This window comes from Cuculus canorus, chromosome 1 (assembly GCF_017976375.1).
Source record: "Cuculus canorus isolate bCucCan1 chromosome 1, bCucCan1.pri, whole genome shotgun sequence".
In the NCBI taxonomy this organism is placed as follows: domain Eukaryota; kingdom Metazoa; phylum Chordata; class Aves; order Cuculiformes; family Cuculidae; genus Cuculus; species Cuculus canorus.
In genome coordinates this window covers 76,412,959-76,440,522 of record NC_071401.1, presented here as the reverse complement: position 1 = coordinate 76,440,522, position 27,564 = coordinate 76,412,959, and the positions used below count along the sequence as shown (strand labels likewise).

At 38.1% G+C, this 27,564-nt stretch overlaps 1 protein-coding gene across 7 annotated transcripts in view; it reads right to left on the bottom strand.

Moving 5' to 3' along the window:
- The window catches only part of WWC3 (WWC family member 3), a 106,391-nt gene that overhangs the window by 22,585 nt on the left and 56,242 nt on the right, over positions 1-27,564 (bottom strand). For all 7 annotated transcript variants that reach the window (XM_054082120.1, XM_054082206.1, XM_054082448.1 and 4 more), the window contains exons 6-11: positions 24,140-24,269; positions 18,496-18,645; positions 16,624-16,697; positions 7,096-7,338; positions 3,829-3,918; positions 2,134-2,708 (exon numbers count right to left, since the gene is read on the bottom strand). In XM_054082120.1, the coding sequence (XP_053938095.1) occupies positions 2,134-2,708; positions 3,829-3,918; positions 7,096-7,338; positions 16,624-16,697; positions 18,496-18,645; positions 24,140-24,269 (1,262 nt within the window). The remainder of the gene's footprint in view (positions 1-2,133; positions 2,709-3,828; positions 3,919-7,095; positions 7,339-16,623; positions 16,698-18,495; positions 18,646-24,139; positions 24,270-27,564) is intronic.

Here is a 27,564-nt window from a genome sequence, read left to right as displayed (position 1 = left end):
AATGCATAGTACCTCACTGAAAACCAAAGCCCCCCAACATCTGGGTGTTCCCAAATTGTGGTGTGAGAGCCTGATGCTCCATCAGTTCTTCAAGGTACTAGTAAAAATCCAAAATAATTTCAAAACTTCCAGCTGCTACTTGCAAACAACTGCATTACAATTGCAAACCCACCAGTTAGTAAGTGCAGAGTTCAAAGTACTCATGACTCCAGCCAAATATCAGAAAGGTTAAACACAATTTTTTAAGCAATTTTCAAATTCAAATGTTTAAAAAATAAATATATATATTTAAAAAAAAGACAGACTGGCTATACTCTAACCATATATTCTTCTGGAGAAAGCAAGATAAAGTACTGTGTTGTTCTCAGAAAACTACTGGTTTAAGAGTTGGAGCTGAGCACTGCAGCAGTGACAGTAGGTAGCACAGGCATGTTTTGCCAGAGGTTTTCAGAAAATAGTAAAGTGTGTAGAAACATGACAGAGAAGGGTGAAAATGAAAACCAGAGCAGGAACCTGACACTCATCCTATTGCTCCCTAGGCCCTAGGACCAGGCCTTCACTTCTAGGAAACACATACAAACTATAAATGAACTACTAACATAGTTTCACTTATCACAATGGCTGAAGACATGCTGTGGTCTGATCTGAGGCTTAAAGAAAGCCTCAGGAAGCCTCTCCATGGCACCAATTTAAGCAAAAGCTTACATGCTGGTCTTTGGAATTCTGTTTATTTTGGTCTGACTGCTACAATATGGGCACTAGAAATGTTTACATCTAGTAATGTAAATTCTGCAGCAGTATCTTCTGGCAATGCTAGCTGCATTAAGGAAAGTAGGTGAGTCTAGACTAAAATGCTGTTTGAACAATACAGGCTTTCCATAGTGGTGACATTTTCTTTTTAAAAATAAAAAGCTGAAAGCTTTTCCTCAGATATTGTCAGTGTTCTTTCTTGTTATCCTACTGAAATCTTATTTGTCAAGTGATAATATGATACATTCTCTCCTTATATTTCAAATTACTCCTGTTGTCATAAGTCTGAATGCAACATTCTACACAACTGCTAATGCAGAATTCTGAATACAGAAATAGGATGGAAATGACTATTTTTAAATTAAAAATATTTTCTAAAAGCCTTTCTCTGCTAGTACGGCTTTATTAGCAACATGATTGAGCTAACACAAAAAAAAGATCATAATGAAGAAATGTTCTTTTTAATAGTTCTTCATTTGATCAATTAAAACAGGAAGTTTCTCATGTGCCTATATGCTCATATGTCTAAATTTGTTCAGTTTGATTTCCAAAAAGGTTTCTGTTTTCTCCTTTGATGTCTCCAATTTATGTTTCTCACCTGCAGTGCCTCAGAAGCTTCCACCAACACAAGCTAAAGCAAGTCGATCAACTTTACAGTCAAGCAGGAAAAGAAAATTCTACAGAACGCATGCTGTGGTAACTGAACACATCACTCCTCTGCACTTACAGAGCGCAGGTTGTCTGAGACAACCACTCAAAGTGGATGCTTAACTTTTCACACACCCCCAGCAAAACATGCTCCTTGGCCGAGAAAGAACTCTACTTATGAGAAAGGGCACCATGGCTTCTCCTCCATCACAGAACTCAGACACGGGAACCTCGTCCGTGTGTGTGTGAATTCAACAGTCAGACAGCCTTCAAGCACTGCTGGCAGCATCACCTCACGTTTGGGGTTTTTTTCCTATCTACTCTGGGTTTGTGTGGCTTTAAATTATCAGAGTAACGGCAAAATAGGCACAACCGCATGTCTCAGACATAACTAAACTAATTCTTGATCAAAGACCAAAATATTTATTCCCTGATGCAATCCAAAGAAAGTACATATTCCATTTAATTTCTTCCACCCAATTCACCGCTCCTTTAAGATCTATTTACATTGATACCTCTACTCTTTCACCTCTTTGCCCTGACTCTAAATTTTGGGGGGTTGAGTTTTTCAGTTTGGTTTTTTTTTTTTTTTAACAGCTAACATCTAGCATGTAATGTTTAACTGATGGAATTAAAATAAGCCAAACTGAGGAACAATCTCCTGCGCTAGTATGCTTAGGTTTATGTAACGTGTTCTATGATAAAGTGATAAAACAATAATGCCCACAAACTAACCTCCACCAGTCTGGACAGAAGTCAGCTGTGGTCCCATTTCACGCAGCCCTTCATTGTCCACGGGGTAAGTGGATGTCTGAGATGAGCTCGCTCCTTGCATATCATCGTCACCCAATGCTGTAGTCTGAGCCCTGAGAACTTCTAGGGCTCCTATGCTTGCCATCTCCTCAAAACCTTCTGACATCTGAGCCAAGGGAGAATCTCGAGATGCAGAGAGAAATGGGGTGTCCAGAGGTGAGCTTGGAGGGGACAACGATGACAAGGAAGATCGTGATGACAGGGATGCCAAGGACTGTGGGGTATCCAGAGACCTTCGCTGCTTATTGAAATTTGAGTGTCCAACAGGATCAATGTATGGTACATCCTTTGTAAGAGACTCGAAGGGAATTATGTCAAAGCGTAAATGCTGCCCATAGTCTGTAATGCTGTCTGATTTGTCATACTGTGGAAGGCCGTAGATGTCTGTAAAGCTGATCGAGCTGAGGGAGCCTCTGCTGGATGCCAAGGATCCTCGACTGGAGGCTAGGGATCCCCTGCTGCTGCCAGAGGACATTGTGAGGGTGCTAGCTGACAGACTACAGCAGGCAAACAAAGAGAAAACAAAAAAAGGTTCTTTCAAATACAGTCAGAAACACCAGCATAGAAATTAGAAACGTCAATCTACATTACACAAGCAATTTCACATCTATTCAGTACAGTGACACAGAGAGATGATTTGGCATTTTAAGGTCTAGCTGGTGTCTTTTGCCCTGGTCTGAAGCACAATCATAACTGGAACAGCACAAGTGACAACCAATCAGGACCATGTGCCTGAAGCCTGAAGACAAAGGGATAAGCTTTCTCTTTCCTCCAGTGTGTAAGCAGCCATAACTTGTGTCAGAAAGAGGCCAGAGCAGGATCTGGATCAGTGGACTCAATGTAAAGCCAGAAAGATGATCTAGCTTGAATTCACATTAAAATGATGGGTCATAAACATATCAGGGAGAAGATGCGAGAAGGGATTCAGAAAGCTCTAACAAACTGCTGTGTAAGCCCCACCCTTACAGGTTTATTCAGAGAAACATAAAGAAGACTTTAGGATTAATCCTATTTCCAGATCCTCTTACCACTGTCAGACAGTTAGGGAGAGAAGAATATAAACGACAGAGAGAGATGAAGCAAGACAAAGCAGGAACTGAGCTTTTGATGTTGGCGTAGTGGTGACCTAATGAATTCCCAAGAGTTGCATCTAAACAGGCAGTCTGAATATGCAAAACATTTGGGCTTCTGTGTGGGTCTTAGCACATCACTGTATTTAAATGGCAAAATTCTGTCATCTCATCACAGATCAAAACCCTCTCTTTCCTTTTGGAGAAGGCATCAGAATATTAAACCTCACAGAACTTAAAAGAATGTTACTTTCGTATTAGTAAAATTACAACAACGTTGCAACAGGTTTTAAGTACATCTTCCTTTCAGAAAAGAAGATAATACATAAAAAAACCCCAATACACATAATAACCTAGCCCAAATAGCCATTCCTAATACTATTTATAAAACTCAATCCAAATCATCACATTCCATACACTAAACTGCATAAATTTAGTAAATTAATTTACTTGGCACACATATGAAAAAGTATTAAACTTCATAGATTTTTAATATTCTTCTCTGCTGCAGTTCAACTTCAAAACCTGCTGGTTTTACATAACTCACCTTTTTAACTGGGAGTGTAAATATGAGGTTAAACGTGTAGCTTCTTCTAGTTGCATAAGCAAACAATTTCTCTTTTCCTGTAACAGTATCCTATAATTAAGCAGATATATATTAATATTTTTCTTCATGACAGCAGTGCTCAAGAAGTGCTAGGAGCTTTCCAAGTACAGAAAAATGTCATTGCATTGCAGTTTGGAATATAAAAAGGCATTTCACTGTTTAATGAAAAGTTTTAATTTAAGCAGCCTGTAAGTAGGCAATGGAAATTCCAGCAAGAACACAAGAATCAAGACTCCAGCAGAATTCCCAGACAAGAAAAGTAATTGAGGCACAATGCAAGAGTTATGATGTTTCAAATACATTACAGCAATTACCAAAGTAATAAAAAGTCCTAGGTAAAAACATCAAGCTCTACAAAAGGGTTTTTTCCCTTGCACCAACCTGACTGTGCCAGTAAAATACAGAGAACTACTATGACTTTTGTCGCCTTGGCAGGAAAAAAAAGTATTCCAAATAGCCTTATTATCCAAGCTAATTAGTGTCAAATTTCAAAGATAAAAAGAATTTTTGGAGGACTTCTGTTAAGCAGTAACCATAAAACTCAGCTTTAAGCTCTAATTTTAGGTGTTCCAAGTATTTATATATCATTATACTTAAGCAAGTGATAAAGCATTTTGAATACTAAGCTATGCCAAAAATCTCTGGCAGTGACTTATTTTTTGCTCATTCTAAAAACAAGCAGCTGAACTACTCAGTGTCACTGCCACAACACAAACTGAATGTACCTACAATGCTGTCAGTCTCATATGAAATTTCATATTTTGAGATTATTAAAACATAAAAAAATAGATTTTATCTACTGATATCACACTTATTATTTTCCAGAAGCCATAATTACAAGCATGCCTGGTATTTTATTTTATATTTTTCACTGAACTTCAAAATAGTTCAAAACAGTGTGGCAACTGTTTTGTGTTGTATATTTGTATGTCCAGGAAACTTGCTGCTCTAGCCCTGTGTTCACAAGTTGGTTATAAATTGGTATTCTGACAGATGATTTGCAGAAAGCAGATCAAATTTATTTCAGCGCTTCAGACCTTCCTCAGCTGCAAAGACGTCTGCTAGAATTCAACAAGTTAACATGTAGGATAAAAAAAAAATACTAACAAAAAGGGAGCCCTTCTGGAAAAAAACCCAAAATGGCAGCATTAGTGTCAATAAACTTTTGATGGTTAAGATATGAATAAAATATGCCTTTGTTAGCAGCAAAAAAACATAAATCTCTCAACTTCTTTGGCCTCCAACTTCATTAATTCATACGCTGGCAAGGGGCTGTAGCACTACACTCCAGCAACCCCACCGCCCTCTGGGGAAACTCCCTTCATTACAACCACATGGCAAAGGCTGCACACCCGAACACGTGCAATGCTGAAGCTTTTCTCCTGCTTCTGGGGACCCCAGACCAGGTTAACCAAGTGGTGCAAGGAGGGCTGCAGCTCAGCTATGTAAACTTACATGATAAAGGCACTGCACCCAGGAACCAAAAGAAAAAGACAAAAGGATGTAAGAAACTTAACTGATTCAGAACCTTAGAGAGGAAATACAGGTTATCCACACCATCTACTTTAAAAAACAAACTTAGGGACCTACAATCCACAGTCATCAATGCTGTAAGGTAGGTACCTGCGTTAAAGGGCCAGAGATGCCTCCAACTAAGGCCACTAAACCTCCATCCTACCTAGAAAACCCGAACTAAACAAAACCAACTAATTAATAAATACCCCATCTCTGTCATAACTGAGCCTTTGAAACTCAGTAAGAGAACGGAAATGGTTATTAAAGAGGAAGCTTATTTGCATTTCACAATTAGGAGAAAGTGAAAATGGAAAAACAGAACTAGGAATGGTTTTGGTTATGCTGAGCCTAAAACAAAAAAAAATAAATAAATTAGGGCTACTAATAGTTAAGCTTTCCACCAAACAGTTATAAAAAAACAGAATGCCCTTCAGTATTATTCTAACTTCTACGCAATTTTTTTGCTAGTATTTGAAATATCAAGTATCACATCGGAACGCTGGTTTCCACAGTGTGAACTACATGGAAAAAAGGCTTGGCCTTCTTGCCAACATAGTATGCACTACCTAACATGAGAGCCCAAAAACAACACATAAAACTTACTATGCTGCAGTGTAAAGTGAACTCCCTTTTCTGTCAGTTTAAGCTAGAAAACCAATGTAACAATATTGCAAAAATTGTAAAATATGTAATATTGAACCGTAAGTTGGCTGTGAATTTTCTGTTTATTGCCTGAATTTACTGCCTGAAGTAAGCCCTTCCAAAGGTACTGAACTTCTCTAAATGTGTATACAGAAGGCACCTCCAATATTTTAGACGTATCTTAATTAGGTAAATATTAACCTGCACAGAGATCACATTAAAGCTGCTTCATGTAGTTTTCCTCAAGGGTCAAACCTGTCTTTTTACTACCAATTCGCTTCTCTATAAATGTTAAAGCTGCCTTTCTGGATATTGTCCACTTATCTACGTAAGAGAAATAAGTCTGGGAAATGAGCAAGTACTTTCTCGCTTGCAGTAGAAACTGCTAAGAGTTTTTGTCCACTTCTTTGGCTGCGGGAAGAATGGTGTGTTCCATTAATATTTTGGGGAGAGATGTTTGTTTTTACATTTAACTTGATATTTAAGTTTTCAAGAATGAGACTGTTTACTATGCTCTCTGAATGCCAGAACTGGGATGTGCTCCCACTGCTGAGACTGCAAAATAGAAGGAAAAACTGTATACAAAAGGCAATAAGTGAATCATTTAATTTTCTTTTTATAAGGCAGAAAGAAAACATGGAAAAGGACTTCTGTTCAGCTGCTTTTGGAGATGAGTATTACTTCACTGAAAAAATAACAAAAATCTTTCACTATCCAGGTACTGTTGTTCAGGTCTCTATTACTGGACAATATTACTCAAGCTCATTCCAAGCATCTCTTGTGACTCTGCTTTGATCTCTTCTTCCTATTCAGACTTTTCAGACAAACTAAAGGAAAGTTAACTAGTCAACATCACTCCAACTCTCCTTCAGAAAACTTCCAGACAGACAGAATCAAATAATGGCAGTCGGGAGTAGGCTCCTCCTTTTCTGAAAGCAAATTATTCTAGTAATATATCTTCTTTTCCTTAAACACAAAGGGAAATTCCCTATTCTCCTTTTGAAATTACCTATATGGATCTTACAGTGGATAAGAAACAAGTTCCCAAACCTTTCAGTGGCCCCATGAGCAGAGGTTGCTCGTGCCCGCTGAATTTCATCCTCCAAGCGTCTTTTTTCTTCCTCCAAACGTGCAATGTCTTCTGGGGATCGTCTCTGTTGACTGATAAGCTGCAGCTCCTGAAGAAGAGCCTCCTTCTCTTTAATGAGCTGAAGACGGTCCCTGTCTGCTTCAGCCATTCCTGGCCAAGATTCGTTTTCTAGCAAGGCCAGCTGCTGTTGTATATTTGAAACTCTTTAAAAGAGAATAAATATGTTTCAAAATGCAGAAGAGACAAAGACGAAGGCAATTAAGAGGCAAAACAAAAAAAGGTGAAGCCTATTGACTTCTGTGACTCTTTTTCTTCCAAATAAAAAAAAATGTAGGGGAGTTTGGAAGAATTATTTGTTTCTTTTTGTTTGGGTTCGTTCTCTATTTTGTGCTGTGGGTTTTTTAAACACTACAGAACTGCAAGTATGTTGCCATTTGTAGCTGTACGAGAACTAAAAGTACATTTACCTATCACAGAGACAATATCTGTCTTCATGGCTTTCTCATTATGTAGCAAACAAAATCATATTTTAGAGCTCTTGAGTTTGCTGCCTATGCAGCTGATAAAGATGAACATTCATTCCTCACTCCTCCAGTGAAAATGCAGTGAAAAGTTGAAGAGGATGAAGGGGAGATACTTAGCAACTGACAATAGGTCCAAATTGTCAAGTAAGGGAACAGTTCATGGGGCTGAAAGTATCAGGTAGTTCTGACCAATAACAAAATTTTAAGAATAAACAAACAGTAAAACAAAAACATAGGTCTGGAAAAAAGATTTCCTGGTTAAAAAACACAAGTGGCTTTCGATAGATCCATCATCAAACAAGCTAACATGATTGCTTTTTTGCAGTAGGCTTTATAGCCAAAAGTAGTTTCCTCCATCTCAATACACTGAGCATATCTTAAGATGCTCAACTGTTACAAGAGCAATTCCACAGTTGATATTTTAAGAAAACGTTGTACTAAACCCAAATTTTTAACTCTTACAGGTATTTCATAAATCCCTAAAGACAGAAATTTCACAAATGTGTTGTTTGGAAAAATCAAAAGGTATATAAGCATATGTCCTCTAAGACAAACAAATACCGGACAATGATCCATTTAGGCACTTCAGAATAGTACAGTTAAAATGAAAAGCAAATAAGAGAAAATCTAGCTTTCTGATTTTTGAAAATTTGAAACTAAAGAACTGTAAAAGAGTCATGCAATTGTATATGCAGTTTCACCTTCCACTTTGAAATGGTAGCATTCAGAGTTCAGTGCACCAGAAAATATGATCCTCCTTTAAATAAATAAAACCACATTTAAAGCTAGCCAAAAAAGTGAGATATGCGTTCATTCTTTTGGTAGGTTAGCTTTTAAAGTAATCTGTTTTTCAAAATATCTGGTAGGAAAGAAAAGGTTATAACAAACAAAGCAAGGGAAAATCACATAACAAGGAAATAGAAGATCCACAGTGTGATAACATGAGTCTAAGAATAAAAGAAAAGGAATAGACATTACAAAGGCAAGGTTTTCCCCGTCTAAAAACAAAACCTCATGCAATGTTTATTTCAGACTGACATCTGGAAAGTATTTGGCCATCTTATTATCAGGGGAAGGGAAATAAAATATCGACATAAGTCATTTCACAATGACTGCATTCATACATCAATAGGAATTTCACTGTGAATTCTGTCAAGTAGATTTCCTCCCCCCGCCTTAGATTTCATTTGTAGCAAGTAAAGAACTTGAGTATTATGTTGTATTTCAGTCTAAAGTAGAATACCTTCTCAAGCCCTTCAATACCATTTCCTTCTCCTCACATTAATAACCAACTTCCTGCCAATAGCTACTGAAAGCACCATTGTGAATCAATAAATATACTCTACATATTTCATGCCTCAGCTATTGTGCATGAATTCCAGATGCAGCTTCCTGAAGAACACCTCACCCCATCGACCAAATGTCAGCGCCAGGAACAGTAAGCAGAGTCAGGACCACTCCTCTACGCTACCCAGGCTGCTACGCTGTTAAAGATTCAGTAAACACTCCTGAAGGCATATACAACTTGACTGTCAAGTGTTTGGTGCCAAATGAAACAAACAGGAACTCGAGGTGCTTCCAAAAGAATTACACAATTCAGGTACAACTGGGTTGTCACAGTCTGGCAAGCAAGAGTGAATTAGAGGAGCCCTGGCAATGTACATGAGTGACCGTGTTCATAAGCTCTCACACAGCTTGACGAGGAAAGATGATGAGACATGTTTGCTGAAGTCTCTGGGTCATTCTTCAAAATAGCTGAAGGACTGGTTTTCTCCATTTTAACACTGACAACTGTTTTGCTTGCTATTTTTCTAATGCAGGGTGAGCTGGTTAAGACGCTGAAGATAGGCGCAAATAAATGCTAATACAGGTAACAAGAAAGACAGAAGTACCAGCAAGCAAGAAAGGAAGGAGGGATTCCCCTCTTTCAGCACCAGTTAACCACTGACCCTGCTTGGCTGTGGGGTAGAACACCATCCTCAGTACATGATTTTTTAATTTAGACTCCTGAGCTTGTCGAGACTATGTAACTCTGCGCATGACGTTCTAGTTTAAAGTTTGGTTATCCTCCTCAATTTCTGTCACGATGATGCTTTGAAACTCAGAGCTGTCCCACGGTAACTTAGGTTATACTGCTTTTAAAGGGCAATGTTTTGAATCATTGAAGAGTTCTAAAATCTGATTCGGTATTTACTTTGATTCCCTTGCCAATCCTAGCATTTCAGATAACTCTTCTTGTCTCGACACTTTCCCTCTAAGCAACAAAATAAAAGCACTTGCAAAGCACTACATAATGTAGGAATCTGTTGGGAGGGGAACTTCAGCACCAGCAAGCCAGCTTTCTGTAACCTGTATTTCCTGCAAATGAACCAAAGTTTTCAGAGAATTTTTGGCTTGCTTTCCACTGAAGACGTTCTGCATAGTAAGCTATTCTAAAAAGCTACCAGTGATAAACTTTTTAAAATGTACGTCCTTGGCTAGAAAACACCCCTAAGGCCTTTATGGCCCCAATCACTAAGAAAAATACCTGAAGAGTTATGTTCAGTTCTGCTAAAAACAATGAAAAATTCTCTTACGCATGTTCCATAATTGCAATTTGTCTCTTCCCAACATAAGATTTTCTCCAAACACAATAAATGCATAAATAAGCAACTTCATGGTGCTGGTCCATGACGGATTTTTTACCTACATTACACTAGCCATTCTCACTACTGGTACGCTGCAAGAAGTGGCTGGTTCGCATTTTCAGACTCAGTGCAAATACTTATCTACCTTAAACACCCACTTAAATAAATCAATGACTTGAAATACACTGCAATTTAAAGGAAAAAAAAATATTTAGGATCCTTTATGAAGCCTCTGCTTTCCAAACACATTCTTCCTTCCTACCAGGTACTTTTTAAGATACTACTTGTTAAGTACGGTCACTGTGATAGTGCTTTTACCTGGCCTAATACCAGATACTGAGGGCCCTACTGATACAGCAATTTAACATATTCCTGGGGAAAACATGGTTAATTTTGCTATCAACATTCCAGGCATTTTGCCCATTCCTATCCTTGCATAACAAGTGCTATGGAACTTGCATTCTATGCTGGAGTAGGTGGTATCAAATGACTGGTTTCCTAGGTAGGCAGACCAACTTGCTGCTTATTTCAGTGTTTAAAAATTTCAAATGGAGATGAATATAACAGCTCCTGTTAAGCAGAAAAGCAGGCGGGGCACGGATAGGATGACAAGGCTTTAACCTGGTGATCTTCAGTAAACACTGATTCTAAATGGCAAATTTGCCCTGAAACGGTCATCCTAATGTTTCTAGCATGGTGCCTAGCCCAAAATCATGTAGACCCAGCATGACAGTGGAGATCAGTACAGCCAGTAGTTCACTACACAAACTACGTCATGGGAGCAAAAAAAGCTAGTCTTTTCAGAATTTACAGAATGTCTGAATAGACATCTACACAGACCCCTCTAGAAAAAACAGGGCAACTCTTCTGTCATTGGAAGTATCTGGGGAACCTAAAAGATTTTGTAAACATCTAGGATCTCATTTTCAAGGCCGCTACTTGAACCCAGCACTCCTGAAATTATACTACTGAGCTTGATATCCTTTCAGCTTAGAAGAGGTTATTTATTAAGCCTTTAGCCTGGACAAGAGGAGGCTGAGAGGAGACCTTATTGCTCTCTACAACTACCTGAAAGGAGGTTGTGGAGAGGAGGGAGCTGGCCTCTTCTCCCAAGTGACAGGGGACAGGACAAGAGGGAATGGCATCAAGCTGCGCCAGGGGACGTTCAAGCTGGGCATCAGGAAAAAAATTTTCACTGAAAGGGTCATTGGGCACTGGCACAGGCTGCCCAGGGAGGTGGTTGAGTCAACTTCCCTGGAGGTGTTTAAGGGACAGGTGGATGAGGGGCTGAGGGATGTGGTTTAGGGATTGATAGGAATGGTTGGACTTGATGATCCAGTGGGTCCTTTCCAACCTAGTGATTCTATGATTAAAATATAGCATGTGACATGAGATTTAAATAAAAATCGCTTTTTGTGACATGAAAGAGTCTGATTTACAATTACAATTGACCTCTTGCTTAGACAATTACTCAGATTATGAACAAGGCAGGTGTCTTGGGGAGGGAAATACTCTGAAGGAACATGAAGGTCCTAACTTATGCTTTACGGGGACACATTACGGGGAAAAAGCCCCACTACTCCCCTACATTCAAATGTCTAGACTCTGGGTGACATATCAGACCACTCTACAGCTGAGGCCTTTCTTACCTGTGGAATGGGAAGATGAGTGGCAATAAAATAAAGAAAAAAAAAAGCAAATATTATTTAGAGGAGAACGGTGGCTAAGATCTCACAAAAATGCCAAGATGAGCAACATAAATCAGCCCAGCTTACTCCTTTCCTTAGGCTCATAATTGGACCCAGTTCTCTGCCTCTTTGGTTAACAGGGAACTTCTCCCACATGCAATACCCAGAGGAGGTGGCTGTGGGACTGAAGATACATAATGAAGGGTGTAAGAACTTGGTAATTTCTGGTATTTACAGGCTCTCTTGAGAGTGGATTATGATTTATATCCAAAGAGGGAAAGGCTAGAGAAAGGGGAAGAAAGAAATGGAAAGAACAAGAAGCTGGGGAACCCAGCCAAATGCTCACAAAGTTTCTCCACTGTGTCTACTTTGGCTGTTCCTGCAAGTATGTGCCACTGTGGCTTTGGCGGACAACCCGAGTATGCTTTGTAGAATATCCAGCTTTCCTGGCAGCCTGATTCAATAACAAGGAGGTCTTAAACTGGCTTAAGACACTCATGAAACCTTTAGAGTCCACTGGCATTTTGCAGACAAAATTAGATATTCACCTCAAGGAAAACTGCAAAGCCTGCTAAAACCAATGAAGGAGAGGGATTAGAGTTTTTCCCAATTCACACTGGTAAACTGGTATAACGAAAACTTCAAAGACAGTTTAAGAGCACGGCCCAGCTTCCTTTATAACACAAAGAAAAAAGTCTTATGTTAAAACACTGACACTAGGAGATTTAGACTTAGCTGACATACGTAAGCTAGATACTTATGCACTATCAGACAAATTACTTCATCCCTAAATCAGATTAGTTTAGCCAAATAAAGCATACAACTTAACTGAAATTCACAAGAAATTAGGCAATTACACCTCGAAATGTGCCTACACAAAATGAATTTCAACAGGAAAATACTTCAGTGTGTTATTGTATCAGTACTGGAATGTTGCTATCAATATCCAACCAACACGTATTTTGTCAGTACAAACAAAATTCGTACTAACATACTTCTCCCACTCGACCTTTTAAAAGCTCAACTGAAAATTCATTTGCATAATGAGACAATTTTGCAACTAAGTAACTATTTAGCAACTATACTGAAAAAAAAAGAAGTAACATTCTTAAAGGGAACACGGAGATATTAATCATAGCTGAGGAGACGGCTTTTTCAAGGCTAAAGCAAATCTGTGATGGCCACTGTATGAGTTAAACAATAGAATTGAAAAATAACACATTTGAATTCAACTTTACATAAGGCATAAAAAAATACTGTCTCTCCACACAAATTAGATAAGCTCGTTGAAGATGCTTGTTCATTAAAGTCAGCTACCATCACACTGGATTTTTAAAAAAACCCAAAAAATAAAAAATAAGTTAAAAAATAAGTTTAAAAAATGTTGTTTCTTATTAGAGGGATCATTTTTCATATATGAATTAACACACTTCACAAGATACAAGGCTCTGCAGCAATGACATTTCACAATCATTTGCTAATATACTTCACGTGGTCATTACACCGAACTGCATAATTCCAGAGTTATCAAAGAAAAACAATTTGCTTTTGATTTCTCTTTCTATGAAACAGTCTATTCAGAGAAGTGCTCGAGGGGTTCACTTTCCAGTGTGCAAATGCCTTCATGAGAGGTGGTCTCACTGAAATAGCAACTGAAACTAAAAACAGTATTTATCCAGGCAGCTTGGGGCCTTCTGTTCAAAAAGACCATCCTCCCTCCCTCCTGCTTCTCTGGAAGGCCACACTGACAGATCTGAGAGGAGAAATTTCATGGAAATAAGGTACAGTTTATTTAAAAGTAATGCGGGGGGGGGGGGGGTGGTGTGGTGTGGAGAAAAGAGCAGAAGAACAGCGATTGAGCTTCTCTTCAGCATGACTGGTGAGTTAAAAAGTAGAATTTACACGCCTCCTCCCAGAGCCTGGATCAGACAGAGGAGAGAGGACCTCTTCCCCTGTGTGCTGAAGATGTCAGAATCCACAGCTCACAACATCTGAAATGCCCTGGGAAAAATTAAATTGCAAATTATCCAATTTCTTCCAGTGGAAACCTAAGGGGGTGGGGGTGGGGGGGAGCTATGTGAACGTCTTAATCTATGTAGAGCCCAAACCTGTCAGTTGTTAAGAGGTATTTTTAAAGGAGGAATTAAAATCAAATTGTCTTTTACGAGGGAGGAGAGATATTTCAGGAGTAGAAGCCAAGTTTTCTACTATTTGTGAGTTTTACCTCCCAAATTCTTCAAGACAGTTCATTCAGAAATCCCAACATTGCATTTCTTTGATGAGACACCATATACAGATAACATATTTTTATTTATAAAACTTTACTACATATTGCAAATCTTCTGCTCAGAACTAGGGCTGTACGATCTTCTGGCTAGATTCAGAAGAGTGACCAAAATACAACACAGTGCCCATCAGTTTGTGGGGCTATGGCTATATATTTGCTATGTTTCCACACCCCATTCAATGAGCAAGTAGTCATAATACACTTTTAAAAAAGTTGTGACATACTGTAGCAGCTTAATTTTCTACTTTGTAGATTTTAATCCATCGCAGCACATTCTGTCACCCACACTGTGCAGTAACAGTAGATATTTCACCAGCCAAGGCAGAATGAACACAAAGATATTTAGTAGAGACAAAAGTCCCACAGAAATGCCAGCAAGCTAAGGGGAAGGAATGCATGATAAATGAAGAATGCAACCACAGAGATAACTGGCTGGGGCAATGAGCTCTGTTCAGTTCCACTCAAAAGCTGAAAGCTGATTACTTCCGTACAACATACTGGGCAGAATAAGGCTATTATTTTAACACAACTAACATGCTTTTGCTAAATAACGGACCCTTGTCAGAGCTGCTACCCTGGGACAGTAGGACTACCCTTATTGCAATTAATGTTCTCTGGTTGGGAGGTTAGTTACCCAGATTTTCTACGCATAATTAACATCAAACCCCAGCTCACTTGTGATGTTCAGAAATACTGCATTTCATGCATAAACAGAAGTTCAGCATTTTCAGCTGGGAAATGCTTCTGCTACTAAAAAAAACCCCACCAAACAGAAACCTCACCACCACTATATCTTTTCCCTGCAATAAAACACAAAGAAGAGAATTGTTTTGAAAAACATGAAAAGGTATGTCAGAAAACCAAACTAGTAACATTTCATACAGCCTTCACAGCACCAGTGGCTCTGCTAAACTAAACTGTATAGAAGTAAATGCTCTCCTACTCCTTTCAGCAACTGTTATGAACACCTAAATGATCACTGAACTATTAAGTGTTAAGGGTTAAACCTAAAGAGGACACTGAGAGGGTTTTGTTTTGCCCTGGTTTTGTCCAACTTTTTAACATTTATTGGGTAATAGCCACTGGTATTCAAATGCCATATTTTACAATGTAGACTTTCATTCCAGTTACAACTCCTGAAGATTTAGCTGTGTATCTAATATGCTTGCAACAATTTCATTTTTCTTAAAAGCCTGTATTGCATCCAAATGCAGGTAAATTTTCCAAGAACAACAAAACCCAAATCACCTATAAAGCTTCCGATCCCTGCCAAGACATATGACAGCACTGCAGTTTCCCTCAAAGAAAAAGTCACTATAATATGGGGAAAAAAAAAGAGGCAGAAGTAGTGAAATTTTTTTCTCTAATCCTTGTTTTGAGAGATGTTCTGGCAAAATAGACAAAATTGAAAAGTAAAAAGAAAAATCTTAACTTACAAAAAAATCTAAAAACTAAGGTTTTCAGAGCTAACTACACAGAATCTTTTGTCAGTTAATTTTAATAAGAGAATATTCTATCAGCACAAATTAAAGTGATCTTAAGTGCATAAAATTACTGTGTTCAAGTCACCACCTATACCTGCACTATTGTCCTGAATACGCGGCAAACAGTTTTAAAACAATGAGGTTAAATGAGGACCTTCTAAGCCATACTAGTTGACAGTATTTTTTAAATAGTACTAAATAACAATAGACTGCTTTTCCAAAGCTAAGAAAAACACTGCAAGACTGACCTTCACAAAAGAAATACTTACAACAAGCAAACAGATTGAAAGATTTCATGAAGAATTACTCTATTTAGGGGGCACGAAAACAGGGACGGACACGGGGACAGATATGACATTAAACATTTTTTTTACCAGAGATTTCTCTGTCAGTCTCAATATTTACTTTTTATGTACCCTTTTGTTCAGCTCTGAACTTCTTTATTTATCTTACAGGAATTCCTGCATTTTTTGTTCACACTGAATTCGTGACTTCAGTATACTGAACTTGCAACACAGGTATGCAAAGCTCTCAACTGACAAAGCCACGCTGATAGAATCCAAACATAGATTAAAAGACTATTTACACTGAACTTTCAGAAGAAGGGGGAAAAATGTAAAACAGTCCAATTAAACTACTACAATTCTGTGTTTATAGAAGTGTAGAACAGGGTTGACATTTAGCTTTATCTCTGCAAACAAATATAATCTTATGATAAAGTCTTACACTTACCTAAGTTTTTATTACCTGTGAGCTAACCAACAGTAAGCAAATTAGACTTCCTAAAGACAGTTCAGCTACGAGGCTGGTTCCAGCTGGACTCTGAAAACTTTAAATATAAGAGTAAAGCAAAACCACCCGAATTTATTTTTAATTACCTTTTCTTGGCCTCTTCATATTGCCAGTTCAGTCTCACTTTGTCTACAAGTCTTGTTTTGTCATCAAAACCAAACTTTTGCAGAGTTGAAGAACAAAGGAATAGGGGAAAAGAAAGGGAGAAATGAGATTTGAAAAACACTCTCACAATAAAAAAGGGACAAATTAGTTTCTTGTACTGGACTCACTAAAAATATCAATGCTTTAAGTAACAACATAATCACAATCAATTATATGCTTTAGAAATACAAAACTGGTTTATTGCTAAAATACATAAGGTACATGAGCCCTTTCAATAAATTATTAACCTGGAAATCAAAGGTTAGCAAATAAAATTGCTTAGTTTCAACTTTATCCAAGCTGAAACTGCAAAGAGTATTTTTAATTGAAATAGTTTACTATTTGATACAGCCGTTTTATGGATAAGTAGAAGTAATTCAGATCACATTCCCTGTACTGTGGCTACTTAAATCATTAGCGCATTTTAAACACTATTACAAACACATCACTTGATCCTTGAACCGGTCATTCGTGATACAACTCCTATGGTATACAGCCCAGCTTCTACAGCAACTTCCTTCCATCTTAGGGCATTGGTAGTTCCTCTCTTCAGAAATTTGCATACAGCCTAATAGTTAAAACCCAAGTCCCTACTTAAGTGCATTGCTGCACCTCTGGATTTCCCATCTAACTAATGCTTTTGCTCTCCTCATCATCAAATGTGTAAAAAAAAATCCATCTCTTTTTTACTCACAATCCACTATTAATAACTCAGGTAAAAAAACTGACAACGTCATGTATTTTTTATTTCCCTAACAATAAACTCTATACCTGATATACACAATTTTCAGACTGCACTTGACTTGTCTTGGATAACACTCGATGCATATTGTGAACAGAAGAACACAGTGATTTTTTCCTTCTGGTAATTTGTTATGGAATTCAATAATCACATCCATCACCAGTCAGAAAAAATGACATCCCAAAGGCATCATCTACCTAACACACTGAACTACAGCCTAGCCTTAGCTAAGTCTTCTTAGGGGCTTTAGAAGTACATCTTAAAAAACACAGATATCCTCTTCCACAGAGGCCCTCTTTTGGGCCTTATATCTTTGATATACATGATCAATGATGATAAGAATGATAAAAAAATATTAAAAGCAACTAGAAACCATCCATTACTACACCAAAATGCTAACACGGCACACTGTGGCACAATATATTTTATTATTTTCTTCATTATTATTTCATTAAAGCTGGTTTAGTTTCTATTTTTCCAACTCGCAAGTCATTTCCTCTCATTTCCCTTTCCCCAGGAGTAGAGGGGAAGGTAATTGGGAGCCCAACTGCTTGGTTTTAGCTGCCAAAATGGGCCAGGCCAGGGCTAAACTGTGACAGGTCTCTACTGCAGCTTCAAGCTGGCTGAAGTGGTTTTTTCCTTCCTGCATCATTATAACTACGAGTAAGTCAGAGCTGGTGACAAGAACAGAAGTGGTCTGTGGGCACCTCAGCAAGGGCTGTTACTCCAAGATGAACTTGTGGTCACCAAAGCGATGATGCAAGAAGTGGTCTGTGAGGTGAGGCTACCTAAGTCCTGGAGTTGATTTTACCTGGCACTGACCTGCAAGCACATCGCTACACACCTTACTCACGCTCACACAGCAGAACCGCGAAGCCCAACACTCATGAACACCACTCATACACTCTGGAAACAATAAGCAAATGTAACTCCCTTGCCACCAATATCGCTTTGAATTTTTTGTTCTGCTACAGCCAATACTTTTTAAATTAAAACAGGAAATAATGATTCATCACTATAGCACAAAAGTAGCTTATTTTCTACAGCAAATGTCTCACGTAGGAACACATACCTCTCCAGTGATGTCAGTCTGAGAACAAGCATCGCAGTGTTGTTGAGGTAAACAGGAGTCGCTGAGCAAACTAGAATTGTGCTGGAGATCCTGCAAGGAATCTGTAATACAACAGCTATTCCTGAATCCATCTGTTAACTTGGCTAGGCTCTACAAGGGAAGAGATTAAAAAAAAAAATTAGAAAAACTGATTTTTGTAATTCTGTTATTAACAGAAAATAAAAAAATTCTATTTAAAAATTCTATTTAAGCTTCTCTATAAAGAGCTATTTACAGAAGGTAAATTTCATTATAGTGTTACTAACATGCAGAAGCTTTGCTTTGAAATGAACTCCTTTTAAAGTACACAGCTAATAGTAAACAGATTTTAAACTATTTGTTTAATATCCACGTATGTTTTAGCTTGCATATGGCTTACAGTTCTTTAAACCTAGCAGCTGTCAACTTTCAGGTTAACTGATAGGGAAGACAAATGTGATTCACCTGGCCTTTTGCCATCTTCTGCACAGGTTACATTCCTTAGCCACTACTGCTATCACATCCAACTTGATGAATACCTTCTACTGATTGTATTTTTATGACAACTGATCTCACCCTTCTGCTCTCTTACCCAAGGTTCACATAGTTAAGAGAGTTTATACTTTGGGTTAAGCAAGGGACATATTTGAAATGTCTAGACAACGACACAAACTACGAGGACAAAGCACAGACCTCAAGGAAAGAGAAGTAAGAACCACACAAAATAACAACTTGTTTGACAATACAAGCTCGGTTTGCAAGCTCTTAAAATTGCTTTTAGAGATAGATCAAATCGTTCTGCTCGTGCATTCTCTTTTTTTCAAAAATTACAGAATCACAGAATCACAGAATCACAAGGTTGGAAAGGACCCATTGGATCATCGAGTCCAACCATTCCTAACACTCCCTAAACCATGTCCCTAAGCACTTCATCAAATACAGGTAAAATAGTATCAAATAACAAAAGCACTGTTCATATTGTCATTCATGAAAGAGATCCTAAGCATTATGCATCAAAAGAACATTAAAAAAAAATTAAAAAATTAAAGTGTCGCCTCACCAGAAGATAAATGACAATCAAATTATGTGAAAAAAATTATCAGAAACTTGAAGAGATGTATAAATTTATAAATCATAAACATAATCAAACCACTTGGTTCTAAAAATACAAAACTTGTCTGAACTGCTTACTCCAGCATCAAACTACAGAATTGGAGACAAGCCTGAAGCACTGCTTTGGGAAAAGGCTGGCCCTCAGGAATCTCAGTGGCTCTGACAACTGGTGATTTACAACAAGCCCAAGTTATTGTGCATATCCACTTACCAGGAGATTTCTATCTTCAAAGTGCAGTTTAAAAAGGATAACACATCAATGCTGCCTTTTCTCACCACAAACTCAACTAATGGAGTCAAGAAGATGAACATGTGTAACAAGCGGTTACTGCTCACAGGAACAGCAAGACCACCTTGAAGACAAAGGCATCCGGTTTCAGAGCCTAGGAAGCATCTGCAGGGATTGCAGCAGGCCTCAAACTAGCCAGAAAAAGTAGCTTTTTCTGGTGGTCTCCATTTACATCATGCATGACCCACCCCTTCATTCTCATTATATACTGGCCCCTCTAAAACACATGGAGGATGGAGAGGTGACTAATGGCAGCCAGCATGGCTTTACCAGGGGCAAATCCTGTATGACTAACCTACTGGCTTTCTACAATGGGGTAACCACAGGAGTGGACATGGGAAAAACAATGTATACGATCTATCTGGACTTCTGTAAAGCAGAAGGTCCCTCACAACATCTTTCTCTCTAAACTGGAGAGATATGGATTTGATGGGTGGACTGTTTGGTGAATAAGAAACTGGTTGGATGGTTGTATTCGGAGAGTAGTGGTCAATAGCTCACAGTCCAGATGGAGATCTGTGACAAGTGGTGTCCCTCAGGGGTCCGTACTAGGACCACTGCTGTTTAATATCTCCATCAATGACACAGATAGCAAGACTGAGTGCACTCTCAGCAAGGCTGCAGCAGATGACACTGAGCTGAAGTGCTGCAGTCGCCATACCAGAAGGATGGGATGTAATCCAGAGGGACCTGGACAGTCTCTTGCCATATGAAGGATCAGGATAAATCTCTAATTGATTTTTTGACATGGAAATAATGATTTAAAGTCATAGCTACACAAATATCAAATATTTATCAGGCCCTCTTCCCAGAACAGCAGAGTAAATGACATGAACGTTCAGAAACCCTGAGGTTTCTCCTGAGCAAGTTACATCTCATCTGGCACCTTAGGTTAATGTGTATTATGTTATAGGCACATGTAACATCAAAGGTCCTGACATCAAAACTTAGATCTAAATATTTTGCCAGTATTTCAGCTCCTTCACACATTCTGGCTATGCTCCTGATGCATTTCAGCATCTCTCTGGCAGGTAATGACAGGCTGCCTTGCTCTGGTCAGGCTTTCAACCCAGGCGTAGGTGCTTAAGGCTGCATTACACAGCACATGGCGGGTGGCAAACAACAAGCAGCATCACCTTAAATTACATCTACGTGTATAGGTGACAATGCTCTAGGGTAAGCATACACTGAGTCCTTCTAGTTGGATAAGTGAAAGCACAGCTTCCAACAATCCTCATATGGAAAATTACAACCAGAGTTAGCATACTTTTAGATAGAAACAATTTACATAAGCTGCTAAGCGTAATATCTTCCCTAGCTATGTGGAGGAATCCATCTTTCATAGGGAGTTTATGAATTGTTTATGGCAATCCCACAGAAACTGCCAGATCAGGTTATCGTATGGATGTCATTACAGGCACACCAGCCCAAGCCTACCTAAAAAGAGAGAAATGAGCATTGTCATTTCATCATTGATCTGTTGCTATGTGATTTGGGAGCTCTCTACCACAGGAACTGCACTGGAAGTTTACATCTAACTTATTTAGACTATCTAACTGGTAAAGAAAAGAAAGGAAAAAATAAAAGAAAGAAAAAAAAACATTAAAAGACAAACTCCAATGCTTCTTAAGGATAAAGAACAACATTTTAAAAGCATATGCACATACTGGAACGGAAACAAAAGTTTGAAAGGGATGGAGGTGGCGGAGTAGACACACACTGCTTTCAGGAATCTAACCAGGCACCTTAATTACTCAATCTTATATAAAAAGTTTGCCCACTTTTTTGGAACACTGACACTGCGTATTTGGCTTTATTCGTAACCACAGCACCCAGTTTAAATCTGACCACCTTCTCCTTCCCTTGTCAGCCTTCTCTCCCACACAACCCAATCCAATTATCATATTTCTATGACAGCTACAATTTTCCAAGCACCTACACAAGGCTGAGTCACTTCTACTATGTTTAGTTCTGTTGCTTACACTGGACAGATTTAAATTAAGAAATAGAAAGAAATTGTCTATTCCGTTTCTCTGAAACAAATCCCCAGCTGTTTACACAATACTTCCAACTCCTTTATAAACAGTTTTCAAAACAAGAACTTTTCATAAGAAAGCTTGTCCTTCCAATGACAGCTTTAAAATGCAGCATTTTCAAGAAAAAATCAATTTCAAAATTGACAAGAAATTAAAAATCAAATTCTGAATTCATTAGGAAGATACTTAAAACAGACTTGCTTGACAAAGCTAAATAAATCCACAATAATCATCTTCAACTAATCATAAAATGGCAAAGCACAGGACTGTTTGGCAACAGCAAAAATAACATTTTTGGTCAAAATTAAAAAAATATCAGACAGAAAGCTGAATGTTTTTGCAGAGCACAATAAGCTGGCAGAATTACACAATTTTTACAACCGTAGATCTTTTAAACTGCAGCATTTAATCTTTTTTTACAATTGCAACAAAAGATGCATAACTGTTTTGCAGGGTAGGCCTGTGTGGAACAGGCCTAGATTCTCCTGGACTATATGTCTATTATTGGATGCTATCACAACAGATTGTCATTAATTGCAAAAGTGGTACCTCCTAGACTGATATTTACTGTCTGTCTGGTAGACCCATGAGGAAGGATAGCAACACTTTTCATTTTCACTTCTGTCTTGTGCAATCTCTATGTTCAGGTGCTGCCAGCATTGCCCAATCCTTGATGCTAACCTTGGTCCTAGACTTCTAACTCCGTCGACACTGTATTTGAAGAAGCTGTAAGTGCATTTAAAGTTGATTTAGCAGGCATGATGTACAAGGTATCTCAATGTTTATAGCTGGATTTAGTGTTACTGAGGACTGAAAACATAAGGAAATGGGCAGAGGGGGGAGATCTAGTGGGGGAGTCAAAACAAGTCTGGTAGTTAAGCTGCTACAAGATTACACACACAAGTATTTAAATTACCATTCAGTTTCCTAAAACATGTGTCACTGCAGCCACAAAGAACTGTCTTTCTAATCATTTCTTGCTAGCCAGGCATGTGGAAGACTGAGAATCACTTTAATACTTGGCCAACACAAAGTATCAAGTATGTTAAAAATTACCAAGGCAGAAACTTTTCATAGTCACTTAAGCATTCTGTCTACTCAAACAAGGATTTGTGGTCCATCAGCTGACCTCCAGGTAATGCGTTAGAGCCTGAATAATTGTATAACTATGGAAATTCATTATATGTAGATTACCAGCTATTCATACCATGTAACAATTGAAAAAAATACCAAGGAAACTACTGCAGAGAAAACTGAAAGAAAATGTTTGAATGGCAACATTTCTTTAGTATGGTCCCAAAATCTTCAGTAACAGAGATGCCTTTCCATATAGCAGCATAAAGGGCGGGTGAAGAGAATTCTCCTTGATACCTCTGTACCTGCAGCTTATTTGGGCAAGTCTATGCTGAAGTCCCTGTGGTGGCAGAGGTTCACGGCTCTCTGATCAAACTTCCATCAAATTGACAACGCGGACAGAGCAACTGAGAGCTTGGAGCAGGATAGAGAATCCATTCAAAAGTTAGATCACTACTCAGGCATGTAGCTCCCCCCTCAATCCTTGCGCTCTGATTCATAAAATAATCTAAAGCTTGCAAGATGGTTTCTGTATACATTGTATTTATTCATACTCTTTGAAGGTTTTGTAAGACCATTTTAAACTAACTCGTGTCTTGATACGGGTACTATGGCATAATGGCACAAAGATCCATCTCTGTGAAATTCTCATAAAAGGAAATACATAGCAGACAAACCAGTAAACACTCCAGCACATTAATTTCTCAGTCTTACTTCATTATAGGTAACACAAGACGACATTAAACAATATGAAAAACAAGTACCATAAAACGTAAAGAGCTTTTTTAAAATGCTGCATAATTACTCCACAGCAGTCTTTGATACAGTCAGCAGCAATGGAAAACTATATTCAATGAAGATGTTCATCTAAATGTAAGGACAGTACCTTATCTAAGACAAAAAAAATATTGAAATATTTGAAGTCTTACATTCACAGCACAGACAATGACTACTCACCTCTTTCACACTGCCTGCCACTGGCAGTTATCAAACTGATTTTTCTGCTTAGGCCACCCCATTTCCTTATTTGAACTCAGTGACCCCAATACAAACAAGAAAAAAGAGGTAGGTTATTATCATTTAGCAGCTACTTTTTCAGTAGTGTATCTTTTACCTGCATAAGGTCCTGTCTTTCTTTTTCCCCTGTGCATATAGCTTTCCTTATGGTTCGAAGCTCACTCATTATAGCCTGTGCTTCATCCAGTCTATAATTCGTATGAGCACTTGACATCTTACGATCAATCCTGTTGAAAAGATTAAGACAAGTTCAGGAAATTTTCACACAACTAGAAAAGGCATACGCATTTTAAGACTTCTTGTTCATGCATGTACCACTTTATTTCCAGAAATAAAATGATACCCTACGTAGAATTAACACAGCACCTAATATGCTCTAAAGACAAAGCAATGTAATTATCTACCCAGGTTCTGCAGAATCAACAGTTTTTCCTCTTTTTAATGTCTGAGTACAGAGCTTACTTATAGGAAATGTCTGTGGGCTAGTTCCCACCACAAAAGCAAAATCAATATAAAACTAACCTACACAGACAGTAATAACGCAAAAGATAAAGATACTAGCATTCTAGCTGTCACATTCCATGCAACACTACACACTGCAGCATCTCTTCCAGGACTTCTATCTGGTCACGTGTTAGAAGTTTCTAATACAGGCATTTCATTTTCTGGGGAAGAAACTTCTAATTCCTTCCATTTTATTGCAAGTGCTTTCCTGCCATTATGGACATCTCTGAGTATCTTTTCTAGAAGACATCATTGTCCCACTCTGAGGAACATCACATGGGATCATCTCAGAAGATTTCAAATGCAAACTCAGCAAGGAGCAGGTGTACTACTCACTACATCAGGCTGAAGTACTACTAACATTTCAATCTTGACATAAAAACTTCTCATCTTCTCTTAAGTGGGACATCCACTGTCTGAGTTTTCAACTTTTTTTCCAATACTTTGCAAGAGTAATAGACAACAGATCAGGACGCATAAGCCTTGTCCAGTATATAGTCTTGGTAGTTTGCCGGGATTTCTAGATAAAGAACAACACCAGAGGCTCTGCAGAACTTACTACAAGAACCATTCAGTCTTGGGTTTAGAACAAATAGCTATGAGATTTTAAAAGGCTACCTACAGCAACTAGTGAAAACTGTGTTAAATCCCTGTTAAAATACGAAAACTTCCATTTTCCCATTAATCTGGCACAGAAAGTGAGTATGTAGAAAAAACATGGTATGTGTAATGATCCCTAAGGCAATGCTAAGGACAAATATCTCCAGGATAAGGTGTCTCTGTTTAACAGAATTAAAGATAAAACACATACTAGTCATTAGACAGGATATCAGTTTATAAAAAGATGTAGGAAGAGAGGTTATGCTATACATATATGACAAGAATAATCAAACTATTTAAAATATTAAGAATAACTAAAAGTTTAAAAAGTTTTAAGCTAAGAGTGTCAGCAACACTCAGTGTGTTCTGCCAGTTAAATAAAGTCAGTGAAATTCTACTTGTAGCAGATTACTTGCTTGAAAACTGAATTAATAACATGAAAAATTAAAAGGCTTGAATGACAATCCTGTGGTTTTATTGTGACACTCACAATATTTAGGAAAAAAAAAAAGCAGGTTGGGTTTCTACGATTTTGGTTTGTTTGGGTTTTTTTCTGATGGTTCCTGCTTTAGGAGACAACACAAAATAAGTCTGAACCTCACTTTTCTACTTAAAACACAACCTTCCCCACGTTGCATATATATATATATGCATTTATATATATTATGATTTTTAGTTCAAGAACCAGAAAGAACTTAAATGTCACGTGGATTAAAGTTGGAGGTTTTTGTTTGTTTGGTTTTGATTCCCTTTAGGTGTTTACTTGAGACTTCACTAATTTTTAGTTAAAAATCTGAAAAGATTAGGTAAAATCATGGTAAAACAACTAATGCAATTCACTAGCAGTTTTTTAAAAAAGATAACGTGGTTTTATCTGAAGGTTACATTAATGTTACGAACATAGATTCCACCCAAGTATTAGACCAGAAAGTGTCTCCTACACAACTGCTCATTATATTGTTTGCCAGGTCCAAGGTGGCATTTCAGGAAAAGGAAATAATTTAATTTTAACCACATTTTTGTCCAGTTACCCACATATTTATGTTCCTGGACGTCACTTTGGAGCCCAACTTATGAACTGATATTTGTTTAAGGAAAGAAAAAAAGTTTCTACTGCCAGAAATATTTGAGCTTAAATCAGTATTGCTGTCAACCCAAACTGCCTTAAGCATCTTACAAAATTACTTGTTATTTATTGTCTGTTAATTTTTTTTCCTCCTTTCATAAAGCTCTACTTTTGAAAGCCACAAAGTTAACAGGAATCTTCCATTTTATTAATGGAAAATAGCATGATACAAATACGGATTCGACCTTTGTATGAATACAAGGAACATTCAACTAATACACAAAACTATGAATAAAGTACACATTTTCTGAGGGAGATGTTTCTAGGGTACACAGGCTTTTAATACACTTGCAACAGCTTCAGTCCTGCAGGGCAGTTTCCCTGTTCCTCTATTTTCCTTCACGTGCTTTCAAATACGCAAGACTCCCCCTGTCCCTCCCCCTCATCCTCACCAAAGCACATGTCTGCAGTCGAGTTAAAATCTAGTTTCAAAGCTTTGGTCAGGTCTCATATCCTCAAAACTAGTCCGTAGCTACAAATAGTTTAGTCAGTCCTAATTCCTTGTCTTTCCCGACTTCTCTCGGTGTTCACTCTGCTCTCACAGCCAACTGGCTGAGTTTTCATTTCCTTTGTTGCTAAACGCCTTCTTCCTCCAAAATTCCTGCCTGTGGAAGGGTCACTGAAAACACAGGGGAGGAGGAACTGCTCCTTATTCTCAGTCCCTGCAGCTTGTCAGAGGAAGGATTTTGTTCCAGGAAAGACTCATCTTTAACCCTGTAATTCTGGACTACAACAATATCAGCTGCACTCCAGGGCAAAGGTTCCAGTGGTGGCGAGGAACACCATGTCACGCAGCGGAGGATCTTCGTAGGTTTTAAACGGTGAGCTCTAGAAAGTCTCCAGCAGGCAAAGGCAGATTCTGATGTCCAAAAGCTTACCACACAACTGCTGAATTGCTGTCGAAAATACAGCCCTAAGAAAAAGCTGCAGCACTACAAAATTTGGAATTCTGACTGTGGTGGAGTTGTAGAGCTATTAAAAAACCCTTCAATCCTCTCTCCCACACACAAAACTCCACTTCACTCTAGTTGCTTTGTGGGTTTGTTTCTTTGTTTATTCTCCTCAAAGATGGCTAAGTCATTTCATTAAAATTAAAAAATATCAGAAAACAAAACACAGTCCAAGGCAGACACTGTATGTGGAAATTGTCAATGTAAGAGATTTACATTTGACAAAGGCATCCGAGTCAAACGGCAACATAAAATGATGGAAATAATGAGGAACCTAATCACCTTCACCATAAAATTTGTCTCTTCTCTGAAAGTTATACCCAGCAGAGGTTGCAGAAGGAG